The 15,623-nt window shown below is 34.2% G+C and overlaps 1 protein-coding gene across 1 annotated transcript; it reads left to right on the forward strand.

Moving 5' to 3' along the window:
• The first annotated feature begins 1,814 nt into the window (after window positions 1-1,814).
• LOC129080666 (ATP synthase subunit gamma, mitochondrial-like) lies at window positions 1,815-4,306 on the forward strand. The gene is made up of 2 exons (XM_054586182.1): window positions 1,815-1,841; window positions 3,622-4,306. The coding sequence occupies exons 1-2, from the start codon at window positions 1,815-1,817 to the stop codon at window positions 4,129-4,131; spliced, it is 537 nt and encodes a 178-aa protein (XP_054442157.1). The 3' UTR covers window positions 4,132-4,306.
• Window positions 4,307-15,623: the final 11,317 nt, after the last annotated feature.

Below are 15,623 nucleotides of genomic sequence, written 5' to 3' on the forward strand. Positions count from 1 at the left end.
AATTTGATTTGAAAACTACAACAAATCAGAAATAATTTAGTCTTTCTTTCCATATTAATTTAACAACATAGCTTATTCATATTGAAGACTTCTAAATTTGGCTGAGAATCCAGGGCAACTGATAACATATGTTTGAATAAGAAATTCTTGTCATTTATTCACATTGACCCATTAGTTTTATTAAATCATTTTATTTTTAAAATTGATACAAAACACAACATTATTTAAAGATATAAAGAGCTTTTAAAACAAACGCTGATGTTTGCTTTCTAATGACATTTAAGTTACTAAATTGGTATCTCATTAGCATTTCAATATTATCATAAAAATGGTTGCCTTCTTTGGGAATTTGAAACCAGATGATAGAATATTTCAAATTATCAAATAAATATTAGTTTGCTCCTTTTCAATGTCATATGTTTATTCACCAACAAATTAATCAATTCTTTCTTAATTTTTAACTTAGTAATAGACTCAATTTATAAAAAAATATTAAAAAATCATGAATGTTAAATATTTATGATCCTCTAAACAAGAAAAGCTAATTCCTATTTTTTCTTTTGTGAATTCTGTCATTTATCTTTTATTTTCTTCATCATAATTTTTCTTTTTCTAAAAATTATCCTAGTTCTTATAGCATGTTACTAGTATGAAAATTTAACTGCATTGCCATAAAGCTTTGTTTTTACCAGTGATATGAAAATGAGGTGTCTTTTGGTGTCTGTGTGTTTTAGGTACAAATGCTTGTGGGAGGGAGCCGCTGAGGGCAGCAACGGACAAGACAAGGTCAATAGGAGGCTGAGTCTACAGGGAATCTGACATAGCTCTTCCTCCCGGATCAAAAATCAGGCCTTAAAATACAAGGTAAGAAGCCAGAATTTTAAACAGAAGCCAAAATATCTTGGGTTATTTATAAGGGTCGTGAATTTATAAATTCAGTCCAGGTATGGTGGAAACTAGTAGTCTACATTAAATGGCAATCTCCAGATGCAAGTAACAAAGCCACGTTTGGTCAAGTGGAAGTGGAAAGCAGAAGCTTATTTTAAGGATAGAGGCTTACTCCTAGTGTCCAGCAACCTTAGCGTGAGACTGGAAATGAAATGACAACTGGAAACTTGGCTGGACTTCTAAGCTCTTAACGCTGCCTCTGTCTCTCCATACAGTGCTTCCAATGCTTCTTCCAGAACACGATTTTTCCCTGCTCTTTTTCTCATACCTAACAGGTAAAAGAAGTCTACCCATTTTTCTCAAAAAACTATACCAAACGGAATTAGAATTTTCTCAGCCAAATATCTGAGTCATAATCCTTTTGCTCAGCTTGAGTCAAATGTCAATACCTGCCTCAGCCAACCGTACCATCATGCCTGACAGCAGACCAGTCAAGGAAAGGAAATAGAAAAGGGCATGTTGTAACCTGCAATAAAACTTCCAAAATGTGTTTGCTCTGAATCCTCAGAGTTCAGATGAGTTCATAATTTCGTGTGGAGAACATTATCAAACAATGTGGATAGGAATGAAAACCTCTCATTGAAAATTTGGCAATAGTGAGCATAAGTATAAATAATCTTTTGACCAAGAAATTACAATTTTAAAAATTCTGAAACAAATGTACAAGATTTGCACATAATGTAGGTATAAGGATTTTAATCATAGCTTGTTTATAAGGGCAAAAAATCAGAAGAGCTCAAAAATAGTGGCTTTTAGAAATTATACTGTATCATGATAATGCTGTTAATTAAAATGATACTGAAAATTTAATAAAATGTAGGATTGTTTTCAGTAACAAAGTAAAGTTTGGAGAATATTTATGGCCTATGACTCCAGACAGTAAAGGGTCTCATGTAAGTCTCTAAGATCTATCTCCTAGATATGAACGATTATTAATTACAAAATTTTAATTCAGTATCCTAAGAATGCATACACAGTGGTCCCTTGAATGACAAGGTTTGAACTGCAAGAATCCACTTATATGCAGGTGTTTTTTAATAAGTACAGTCAGCTCTTCATGCCCACAGGTTTCACATGCTCAGGGATTCAACTGACTGTGGTTCCAAAACAGTATCTTTTGATCCCCAATCAGGGTTTGCCAAACATGCATTGAAAATATTGTTTTTATCTAAACATATTTGAATCGGCAGATGCAAAGGACAGACTGTACTAGAGTCAAATTTTATACACGGATCTCTAACTGCTCAGGGGTTGGTGTCTCAGCCCCCCTGTTGTTCAAGAGTCAATTGTACACACACCAGAGCATATCAAACCATGATTTCTATCCCTTATTTAGTCATTGATATGTGATTATTTTCGTAAAACGTATGTATTTGTTTGTTATATGTGAATTCCTTAGCCTTTTGTGAATTTATCCATTGCCATATAAATCAGTCAGTTAGAAAAACACACCAACAATAACAAGAGGGGAGAAGGTGGTGGGGAAAGAGAAAAAGAAGAGGAAGGGTCAAGTTAAGGAACATATATAAAGGACCCATGGACAAAGCCGAAGTAAGGGAGGACTGAGGGTGGGGAAAGTGGTGGGAAAATGGAGACAAGTGAATCTGAACAATAAAAAAATAATTAAAAAAATAAAAAAGCATATGCTGAAAATACATGAACAAATGAATAAAAATATCACTTTTTTACCCTACAGAAAGAAAGAAAGAAAGAAAGAAAGAAAGAAAAAAAAAAAGAGAAAGATCCAAACTTTTTCAGGTCTACATGTTTTATTGAAAGAGCACTAAAAATAATGTTTGAATTTAAAATATTAAAACCCAAATTTATTTTGAAGCTTAGGCTCACTAGCAATCCTGAGATTTAAAAAAAAAAAAATTGCCTCCCTGAGGAGACAAAAACTAAAGTCAGAGATTTCAACATTTGTTCATTAAAGAGTGTGGGCAGGATATTGAAGCAAAAGCAAGAACCTATACAAAGTTCCAGATACAGGAAGAAAAAAACACAAATATTTTAATTGGCATTGAGCCCCAAAGTCTAAAAATATCTGTTAGTCCACACTGATACATATAAATGATTGAATGAATGAATGAATGAAAAAAAAAAAAAAAGAAAACCTACTCTTCCATACAGAAGAATTCCAAATAATTTATGGAGATGCTTTGCTTTTACAGAGGTGAAACGTAACTCTTCATTCCTTAAGTTTAGGCCATTGCATAGTGACCTCATTCCAAAGACTCTAGTGTGCAAAGAAAGGCGGAAATAAAAGAAACTTTACAATGAAGAAACACAGAAAACTCTCTCTCTCAAGCCAAGTGATCATTTCACATTCACACTGAGGTTACATTGATAATACATGCTCTTGATACGACATAAAGAAAATTACACTTACCTCAACAGTTTTCTTCCCCAAAACCCCAGTCCTAGAATAACCATCAAACAATCATGAGTTGGAGAATATTCTACAAAATAGCTGACTAGTACTTCTCAAAACTGTCAAGGAAAGTCTGACACAATGCCTCAGCTAAGAGGAGTCAGCACACGTGACAATGTAATATGGTACCCGGGATGGAATCCTGAGAAGAGAAGGGACGTTAGGGAAAACCTGGGGAAATCTTAATAAAATATGGACTTCAGTTGATAATAACGTATCAATACTGGTGCATTGTGACAAAGATTGTTGGAATTGGAGATAAAATTAGGGGTATACTTCGTAGGACTCATGCTGACCAGTTTCTGGTGATGTTCAAAGAAGTGGGAAGAAAACCCCATACTTTTGGGGATGCATCAGTCATTGCCCTGGAATTACTAAATTCTGGATATGAATTTGATGAAGGATCTATCATCTTTAATCGATTCAGGTCTGTCATCTCCTACAAGACAGAAGAAAAGCCCATCTTTTCTCTTAATACTATTGCAAGTGCTGAGAGCATGAGTATCTATGATGACATTGATGCTGATGTGCTGCAGAATTACCGGGAATACAGTCTGGCCAACATCATCTACTATTCTCTGAAGGAATTCACCACGAGTGAGCAAAGTGCCAGGATGACAGCCATGGACAATGCGAGCAAGAATGCTTCTGAGATGATTGACAAATTGACTTTGACCTTAAACCGCACCCGCCAGGCTGTCATCACAAAGGAGTTGATTGAAATCATCTCCGGTGCTGCGGCTCTGGATTAATGAAAATCAAGTTTCGTCCTCCGACAAGAGGTAAAGAAGGAAAATTCAGCCAGCTGATTTGTTTTTAGCTTACTGCTGTCCTGGTCAGAAGAAATTATTGGTCCATTGTTTAAATTACTAAAGACAGCAAGATATTTGTAAATTAGCTTACAATAAACAGCCTACAATAAAAAAAGATATATGTACTATACTAGTATAGGATGCTAATGATAGAAGAAACTACTAGAACTATACCTTCATAACAATTCAATTCCATAAATCTAAAACAGTTTCTAAAAATGTTTTTAAACTGTTATGTTAAAAATGTCATGTAACAAAAACTAAAAGAAAAAACTGTACCACTGGAGCAGATTAAGTGGTGGAGACTATGCATAAACTGAGACACAGTTATTCAAAATGACCTATTGAGTGCCTATCTTTGTGACCAGGCCTGTGCAGGAAGTATTGCAGTCCTTACATTCCTGGAGCTTAAGCATTTCTAGCATGAGAGTGGAACCATATGTGATTTAGCCAATAAATGAAGAAAATAATCACACATTGTGATCATTCCTGGTGGGAAAAAAATAGGCAAAACCTTAACAGTTAAGTAGTACTCCACAGCCCATGCTGTGTCCCTAGCCACTACTTATCAGAACTGAGAGTCGGGATGATGCTGTAGCTGTTCCATAAGGTTGTAAATAAATTTCTAATTGTCTGTGGGTATCTTTGTGTGTGAATGTTTTAAACGGGGTGGGAGAACTGGTACCCTGTGGCCTCATTTCAATCTTGGAAAACAAACACAGAAAAGAAATTGTGAAAAACCTTGAAATAACACAAAATGAAAGCTAATTTCTTTCTCTATAAAGAAAAAAATATGTAAAATATGTTTTTTTCAGTCTTATTACTTCTCTAACAAATATTTAGGATGTATTTTACTCTTCCTCATATATATATTTTAACAATCTATATTTTGAAAGCATAGCCATATATAAAGTCTGTCCAGAAGGTATCTAGCCATATAATATGAAAAATAGAGACATTTATTGAGGAAGATACAAGATACAGGAAACATTATACATAGGACAATGACACCTCAGTCCCCTTCAAAGTTGGCACCTTGGGACCTCACGCAGTTCTCCCAGTAACTATCAGCTGCCCCATTATATTTGTCTGAATCTCATCAATGATCTGAAATTTCTTCCCTTTTAAAGGTGATTTTAGTTTTGGGAAAAGTCAGAAGTCTCAGGATGCCAAATCAGGGATGTAGTGAGGCTGAGTCACCTGGGTGATTTGATGTTTTGCCAAAAAACTCTGCACGAGATGTGATGCATGAGTGGGTGCATTGTCACAGTGAAGCTGCCAATCACCAGTTCCCCATAGCTACAGCCTTCCAAATCACATGAAAAGATTTCTCAGAGGAATGTTCAAGCTTAATGCAAAATTGGATGAGGATTCATTGCTCTACTCACTAAGTCATTTTGAAAGTGATGGCCATAGAGTACACAGACTTAACTCAATGACGTCTACAGTAAAGTCATCATTTTTCACATGTATATTCCAGTCCACACTCCTTGGCTGCCTGGTTACATCGATGTCACACATACCGTTCTTGTTATATTAACAATGGCTTACCATGGGCTGGACTTTCACTAGACAGAGCTTGTATATTCTAAAAATGTTTATGTTTTTCAGAAGGAAAATTTTTTTTCTGGTACTAAAGAGCACAGATTCCACAAGATCATGGATTAAGAATGAAGCTACCTAAATTTACCAGGTTATAAAAACTAACCATGATTTTTGCTCAGTAGTAGACATCAGAACCACAAGACTCTCATGTCTACTTCCTTTTAAGATCTTTGAGTTTGTTAAGATAAAAGCAGGGTTTCATTTGCATTTGTTTTAAACTTAGATTTAAAATTAAAAAAAACTTAGCTTACAAATCAAATTTTGTGCTTACCTGAAATTTTTGTGTTTTTAAACTTAGTTTCACATAATCAACAATATAAAACAAATTTGTTTAGGTTGAAATACAATTTTTAAATAACTATTAGTACTCTTTTTGCATATTTTCCATGATTATTCTTTTTATAATTTTACAGTTCTTTTTAAAATTCTCATGTCAAATCACCGTAAATAAAATGATCATTCACTTTCAGAGATTAATCAATTCAATAAATTATTGTATAAATTTGGGTTTGGGTTGTAATTGAATTTAGGCTGAGATTTTGTTATATTTCTATTTGTCAAACATTCAGAAGTCTAGTGTGCCTAATAATATTTATATTACACTCTTACATTTAGATAAAAATTTGGTTGGTTATAAAATTTTAGTTTAAATGATTTTTCACCTGTATGTTTAGTAGAGTAGGTTGTACTAAGTTATTATGACAAAGGACCCTGAAATATCAAAATAAGATTTATTTCTTGATCAGATCACAGTCTGGAGCAAATCAGGCTGTATTCCCAAGCAACCCTCTCCATAGGGTGACTCAAAGATCTACGTTATAGAGGGTAGAAATTCTTACTTTTTTTACTAAAATACTCCATGAGACAAAAAGAATGCCAAGCATTTAGTGAGGGTTCAATAAATAAATATTTGTTGTGTTAATTAGTGAATAAAAAGTAAATAAAAATATAAATAGAAAACTCAGAAAAAAGTATGTAGAGTTTTATTATTGAAGGAGTTGATGTATGAGTATATAAAATAATACAATATGTGGTTTGTTTAATGTATCAACGTGTGCTAAGAGGAAAATGCTGTAAGGCTTTCTTCTAATTACAATTGGTTTGCATCTTTAACTGAGTGTGAAAAGATGCCTAGATACATAAATATGGTGGGTTTTTTTTAAGAATGTGAGAAAACTTCCTAAAATATTAGTTAATTGAGAGTTAGGTGAGAAAAATTAGGGAATATAGAACAAATGATAAATCGTTTTAGCTCTCAATTTCTCCTTCTCTCTCCTCTTGTTTTCATCACTTCTTCCATGCCTCATGGTTTACTTTCCAATTATGTTCAATAGAATTATTGGGCAATATTTACTTCAGGTTTGTTACAATCCAAAGTGACATATAGCCAGTCATTTGTAATTGTTGAATCAGGTCTATTCACTTTATTTTTAATTGTTGTAAATTTAATTGTAATTATTAAAGAAATATTCCAGTTTATAAAATATATACTCTCAGAAATGAAATTGTTTGGCTATAGAAATTTACTACCTAAGAAGAAATTACAATCTTAATCATCAGACCCTTTAATTTCTATTCATAGCTTTGTATTAGAAAGCTCAAAATGTAGAGTTAAGAGACAAAAAAAAGTAGTTATATTTTTAAAGAACTTTCTAAGTATCATTTCCACGCCATCTTCTATCAGTAAGTCAACAATAATCTATCATTAAGTCATTGCCCAAGGAATCTCTGGGAAACTTTATGGAGGCAACGTTCCTCTGTTGTGCTTCAGATCCTAACCCCCAAATGGCTGCTCCATTAGCGAGGTGAATTTTCTGTCATTTCGTGTACCATTATTTTTCCATTTTGCTTAATCTTAACATCCTCAGTCATTTGTCAGATCCATTGTAGTCAGACACATGTTGTTGTATGTTAAAGGGCCTTAAACACATTGGGAATTGAATTTTTCTTGACAACTACATCATGTCATCTCTAGCTTTGGTATATTTTACATTTCCATGTTTTCTCTTGATTTGCCTGACATATAACGTGCTAAATTGCCTCAGCTCTTGAATATCTTTTCTTGATTATAGCTCCAAGAACTTCACCACCTGATACATAAGTATGCTCTGATTTTTAGAAGCAAATTAATTAATTATTTTTCCATTTTGCTTAATCTTACCACCGTTGTTAATTTGTCAGATCCCTTGTATTCAGACACATGCGGTTGCATGTTAAAGAGACTAAAACACATTAGGAATTGAATTTTTCTTGACAACTACATCATGCCACCTTTAGCATTGATATATTTTATATTTCCATGTCAAGGAGTAGCTTTTAAGTTAGTACTGGAGCTTTAAAATTTATTGACCTATAAATACTATAATTCAGTTAGATGTTTGGAGTCACATAATTTCCCTATTCTATAACATTTATCTTTTAATTTATCCAAATCCCCATGCTATTTAGTGTCTAGTCTTTAAGAGTTACTGATTTAAGTCTTATTTTAAAATATTCATCTGAAAAAACTAATTAATATACTAAATCCACCTAGCCACATGCCATGTTTACACCTCATATCATTCCCTGAAGGTAGCAAAGTGATAAGAAAACTACGCTGAAAATAACAGTTTAGCAATTTCTTTAAAGATATAAAAATAAGGTCATTGCCTTTCACCTTGAAACAGAAGGAATGCTCAAAAGAGACATACATTTCAATAATTTAATTTTTAACAAATTACTCTTGGTCTCTGTTCTAGTTTCCTAGGGTTGCCACACAAATTACCATATAATGTTGTTGCTTAAAACAACAGGTGTTTATTCTCTCATAGTTCTGGAGGGTAGAAATACAAAATCGAGGTACCTGCAAAGCCATGTTCCCTCTGAAGATTCTAGGGAAACTTCATTCCTTACCTCTAACTAGCTTCTGGTGGCTCCCAGGAATCCTTGTCTCTCTTGACTTACAACTCCGTTATGCTAATCTCTGACTCCGTCTTCACAGAGCCTTCTCTCTATGTCTCTTATACAGACACCAGCCATAGGATTTAGACCCCAGCCTAATTAACCTCTTCTTAACTCCATATGTGTGCAAAGACTATGTGCAATTAAAATCACATTCTGTGTTCCTGCGGGAACACTACTCAAACCATTACAACCTCCATTTATGAAGAAGAAGAGTATATGAGAAAATACTTCAAGAAGCAAATCTTATAAACCAGCAATTTTCAACTGGTGTGCTGTGGCATACTATTGTGCTGCCAGAATTTTTAAAACATGGAATACCTGACTATCTAATCAGCAGTGCAGAACTCTTTTCCCTTAGATTGGCAAATTAAAAAAAAAAATATGAAAACATCCAACACAACAATAGATGCCTGAGGTGAATGAATCAAAATTTTTGTTCGATCAGCAAAAAATATTTTTTTTGGTGTGCAGCAAAATTTTAGTAATTAGTTTATTGTGCCATTAGATGAAAAAGGTTGAAAATCACTGTTATACACAGAAAGATTTTCAAAGCTGATAGTAGCCCAATTGTTCAATTTTCATTAAATCCGTTTAATACTACCACACCTCCCCCCACCAAACGTGCCCACACTCCCGTAGCAGCACATAAAGAATACGCAGCTCTCCATGCTTTCTTGCTGGAACCACCGTTTCCCTGATATTGGTATGACCAGCTCGATCACTGCAAACTAACTACTTACACAGCCAATTATAAAAAGGAATCTATAATTAGAGCTGATTGCCAACTCATTTCTAAGAAAATATAAGCACAAATTGCATCAGGTTTTTATTCCTGTTTACCTCCTTCACTTGTAAGTAGAGTGATGTATAATCTATCTTTGAAATCAAAAAGAGGAAGTAAACATTATTAAAAATTGCACTGAAAGAACAGATATAAAAGAAGGCAGGCATATGCTCTCTCTTCGGATAACCACTCCTCATCAACTAGACCTGTATTCCTAAGTTTCTGTTTCGCCGCCAAACTAAATGTATGTGAGAAAACACTTTCCTCATTTTTCATACCCTCTGCTCTGCCTTTTAGAACATACACCAGCCATCAAAGAAGAAATGTATTATTTTTCCAAGCCCCCTCTCAGGGTTCCCCTCGTCAGCTTGGTCCAGCTGAAACCTGGCTGCAAACCTCTCCAGTAGCTTATTACAGTATTTCTCTAAGGAGTCTGGGGTTGGAGTAAGTGTCCTCCTTTTACTTCATTTCCACCTGTGAACTACTTTTTCACTCAAATATGCCATTTCCTTCATAAAAGGCCTAATTTCCCACAGCACCACTGAGATATCCCGTGCCTTTGTGGTTATCTAAAAACCTCCAAATCCTTCACCCTTCCTTCTTGAAAATTTTAATATCCAGCACTGTTTTTGTTGGGATTTTACTAACACTCCCAAATGTATCATTAAACCAATTCCTGGGTTATTTGGCTCCTTTGGTTCACCACTTCTAACAATTATCTCACCCTTCCCTGTGATATAGCACTGCTATTCACAACTACCCAAGTCTTAAGCACCTGCTTTCTAATCCTCACCTCCTATCTCTACAGGTTATTGTTTAGTTATCTCCTAATTCTCCTTGACTCATCAGTGTATTCATTTTCACTGGACTATTCTTATCACCCTATAAACATACTGCAGTATTTCTAGTCTAAAGAGATAAACAATCTTTTAATTCCCACACCCCTTTCTGCTCCTTCTGCTTTATCTGGTTCACCTTATAGTAGGCCTCATTGAAAGTGTTGACTACAGTCCTTGACCAAATGCCCTCTATAGTCAATCCATGGCATTTTCATCCTAACAACTCCATTATGTGGGGGAGAGGAAGCAATCTCTTGCCATTAAAGCCAAGAATTTTCATCTTTTCCATATCTTTGGACCTCTCAGTAGACTTGACATAATTTTTCCCTCCTTAAAATGCCTGCTTCACCTGGTATCCTAGACACTAACACCTCCAGTCTGTCCTTTCCAGTTCATAGTCAGTTCCTTCTCAGTAGCTCAATGAATATTATTTTTTGCTTTGCTGAATTATCAGCATTAAATTGCAATTGTGCCATTTTCCCTTTGCTCTTTGTATCCTCTCCCTGAGTCATCTTTTTCATTCCTATAGTTTTTTGTTTTTTGTGTATACGATTGATGATCACATTTGTTTCCCTTCAACCTGTGGGTCACTGCCCAGGGCTGCAGACTCTTACCTATCTGTCACCTGTCCTTGGAAGTCTAACACACACCCCAAGTTAAATACAGCCAGCAGAGCTCTTGATTCCACCCTCAAACACCACCTGAACACCACCAGCATTGGTCTTCTATTACTCAATAAATACATCATCACTCACCTAAGTAGTCTAAATACTTAGAAATCACGGTTGCTTTTTTTCTTTTCCTCTTCATGCCACATTCAATTTATTAATACTTTTGACTCTTCTTTAACAATATACTGTAAATCAAATCACCATTTTACATCTAAATCACAGTTCTTGCAAAATACATTAGTTTCCTTGTAGGCTTTCTTCTTCCACTGTCCCTACCTGAAATCTATCTTTAGCCCAGCATTCACAGAGTTCTCTTTTAAAGGCAAGTAAAATCTAATCCTTCCCCTTGACCTAGCTTCTCTATCATACGCAGAAAATGTCCATTCCTTATCTTCACAAACATGGGCTGACTCAGCCTAACTGCTGCTTACTTCTCTAAACCCACCTCCTACCACTTTTTGTACGGCTTACATCACTTCAAACTGACTCTTTCTTGACATTTCCTCAATACCTAGCTTTTTCTCCTCTGGAGTTTTTCTACATTTCTCCTTCCTCTTTGCATGTTCTTTCCCTAGATATTCACATTGTCTACACCTATTTCTTTTAGATATTTGTTCAGTTATTGCTCAAAGAGGTCCTTTTAGCCATGACTCCCTTCCTCCGTCATGCTTTTTATAAAAGCTAAGGTTGACACTGTCATGCAAATATAAAATATAAAAAAACAAATGTGAAAGACTTAGTTCATTAATTAGGGGGAACCGGTAAAGTGTTACAAGTAATTTAAGAGAGAATTCAAAGTACTGTACCTACGTAGACAATAAGGACTTCTGAAGTGAATTTAGAAATAAATGCCAAACCAGTCCATACACAAAACAACAATCAACAGCATCCACTAGATACAATTTATGTGTATTTTTAAAAATGCAGTTTTTATTATTAGTTTTCTATAATTTAGAATTATAAGTTAGCTCAAAAGCAATGAAAGGCAGAAATCACTTGGAAGAGTACACTCACAGGACCCCCAGTAATGTTTTTTCCCCATTTCAACATCTTTCATAATATTTACTGACATGTGTTATTGTCCTATATGCCTTTATTTTTCCCCATTGAATGTATTACTCTATGAAAATGTACTATATATTCACTTTTTCATTGTCTGTCTCCTGCATTAGAATACAAACTCATGAAAGCATAAAATTTAAACAGTTCCTGGCATATAGTAGATGTTCATAATTTGTTGAAGGTTAAGGGAATGCATATATTTTATAATAGATATTAAGAATCATCATGAATGTATTTTTTAAAAAGGGTAAATAATGACTCTCATCAAAATATAAATTAAATATATGTCAAAGATTGTACTTAACTCTTCAGTTACCAGTTAAAACCAGTCCATAGGAGAATTCAGAGTAACCAGGGAGGCTGAAATACATTGGTTATAAATGCAAAACTGGCTGGAGGGGATAAATGACACCTCAACTAGACGAATTCTCTTGCATTTCTATGGAAAATAATAATTGGTGTTACTATTAACTTTCCACAAATTATAGAGCTTTAAAATAGCTCAAATACAAATAAAAGGTTCAGGTAACCTGAAAGTACTGGACAGGACACCTGGTGACCTTTTACTTAATTTCAAAGTCTTTCACAATTTTTTCTAAAACAACATGGACTATAAAAATATAAGGACATTAGTACAAGAATTATCCATATGGAGAGAATATCCTAAACTCGGAACATTAGTCCTCTACTTAATTCATTGTATTTTCATTACTGTTTATCAATTATCATATTAAAACCTAACCATGTCATAAGCCAAAAAAGTAAAGTTTTACCATTAATTTTGCATTTTTAAGATATGTGTTGCTAATTATTTAAGCTGTCTTAGTTTACAGAGTAATTAAATCAAGCATTCTAGTTTAGATCTCTGTAGACACTAGTCAGCTTTTCTCTCTTTCTTAGTCATATTAATCCCCTAAGTCAGTTTTCTCTCTCTATATATAATAGTAGATTCTTGGACACAAGGTATTTTGGCAGATGATTTTCATTTTTTAACATGAATCCATACTTACTGCAAATTTCAAAAAATAGTTTAATGTTATGTACTGAGACAGAATTCTAGAACTGGTTTATGAACATCAGAATCTTAATTCTAATAAAAAAAGTGAAAACTACTCACTCTAAAGGTTTATATGATACAATAAATAAGATGTTTGGTTAAACCTTCATGAATTTGATAAAAAATAAATTCATTACATATTTGACAATCCACAGTTACAGATAATTATCTATAGAGAATTTTTTATCAATTCTGCTAATTGTCTCTAGTATATATTGCAAGTATCTGGTGATAATGCTGACCCATCCTAGATACCGATTTGTCTCTCACACTATTTTTGCCTCACATGGCCTGACTGAGCTGTCAGCATATTATTTTAGGCTCTTCTTGCTGTGTCTTAGACTTTATTTTCTGCATTGCCTCAAAGTAGAGCGTTTGCTCACTGAGTCTTTATAACAACCTATAATGGTGGTTTGAGAAAATAAATTTGCCTCTAAATGTGGATACTGCTAACGTCTTTAATTAACCCCCTTCTTTAGCTAGGCTGCCTCTGTTCTTTTAGCTAACTGCTGTAATGCTAAAGGTCTAAAGCACTTGGTGAGAAGGATGTCTTCCTGATTGGAATCCAGAATGAAAAGAGAGATAATAATACAAGAGCTGTGTCAAACTAGTTTTTTATAATACCATTATACACATCCTAACCAACAGCAGTAGCTCAAAACATTACAATTAAAACAATTTACACTCAATATAATGTCAGTTATTCTACTGTACCTTACAAAGTACGGGTCATTAATACAATTTACAAATAGAGCACCGGGTATCTTATAAATTATATTTGAACCATTGCAACCTTAAAGCGTGTCCTGAAAATTTGACTTTTTTCTAGGACCATGTGAATTTGTATGATTTTCAGTAATCTTTTTATACTCTTTTAGCTTATCATCCACTTTTCTTAAATATTGCAAAGAACATTAATAACAGAGTTTTCATGACCTTAGATCTGTTTAACACTGATTTTAATCAACAATTCGATACAAAGTTAAACTGCAGAAATGACATATGATATGATTGAATCATTATCGACAGTAACTGATGTGGGCCAAGGGAGAACATTTTACTAGTGGAATATGATCTTCATAAATCAGTAACAATACTCATGCATGAAAAGGGTTAGAAATAAATAATACTTGGGTATTGACTTGGATATATGTGAATGCATGTGTGTGTGTATATATATGTGAGTGTATGTGGCTATACATACATGTGTTCATACTATGACTGTCTTCTCTTATACCCTTTAGTCTTCATAATAAAGTTTCATACCAGTGCCAATACATTTACATAAGTACATATTGTTTTAATTTTCTATTTTCTAATCAGTAATACTTTTCATAAATATGTAAATATATGTGTATATGACAAGGTTTGTCAGGACAAAGTTCAGCCATTGTTAATATAACAAGAATGGTTTGCACAATATTGATGAAACCTGACAGCCAAGAAGAGTGGACTGGAATGAGCATGTGTAAACAATGATGCTTTCACTGCTCTAGTCAGTGGGGGCAGTAGATGCCGTTGAATGTACTGTGTGGATGTCACATTCAAAATGACTGAGCAAGTAAACCAATGAACCTGCATTGAATTTTGTGTTAAGCTTAAATACTCCTCTGCAGAAACTATCTGCATGATTCAAAAGGCCACAACTTATGGGCAACTGGTGATTGACGGCTTCATCACAACTCACCTGCTCATGCATCATATCTTGTGCAGTTTTTTGGGAAAACATCAAATCACTCAGGTGACTCAGCCCCCCTACAGCCCAGATTTGGTGCCCTGAAACTTACAGCTTTTCCAAAAACTATGAGTGAAGTCACTTTTGAAAGGGAAGAGATTTTAGACTATTGATGAGAATCAGGAAAACACAGCATGGCAGCTGATGGTGATTGGGAGAACTGTGGGAGGTCCCACAGTGCCTATTTTAAAGAGGACTGAGGTGTCATTGTCCTATGTACAATGTTTCTTATATCTTATATCTTCTTCAGTAAATGTCTCTATTTTTCATATTACACTGCTGGGTACCTTCTGGATAGACCTTATATATGTGTTTGTATAGGTATCGGTATATGAATATATTGGCTTCATCAAAGTTTTTAAAAGTGGTTTTTCAATAACAGTTGATCTAAAACTATTCAGAGTTATCTCAAGGATGTTTAAATAATAAAGTCAGGTACTAAATACATCACAGAGCATCTGATTTTAATGGTATAGTTCTCAGCATTTTAGTGTTTCTCAATTCTTCCACTAGGTTTCTTTTGTCTTTCATGATTTAAGTCTGAGTAGTAATAGCAAGTATTAGAAAGAATATCATCTAATAGATACCAGATGTTCTATAAGTAAAAACACCATGATGATGAAATAGCAATTCCTCCAGGAAGCCTTGACTGACATTCTCCCTGATATATTTTACATGGAATTGATTGCCTGTGGGCTTATGACCTTCAAGGGAACAAGCTCTTTGGAGTATATGA

The sequence above is a fragment of the Pteronotus mesoamericanus genome, unplaced genomic scaffold (assembly GCF_021234165.1).
Source record: "Pteronotus mesoamericanus isolate MK-2021 breed Mesoamerican mustached bat unplaced genomic scaffold, CSHL_Meso_final contig_90, whole genome shotgun sequence".
Lineage (NCBI taxonomy): Eukaryota > Metazoa > Chordata > Mammalia > Chiroptera > Mormoopidae > Pteronotus > Pteronotus mesoamericanus.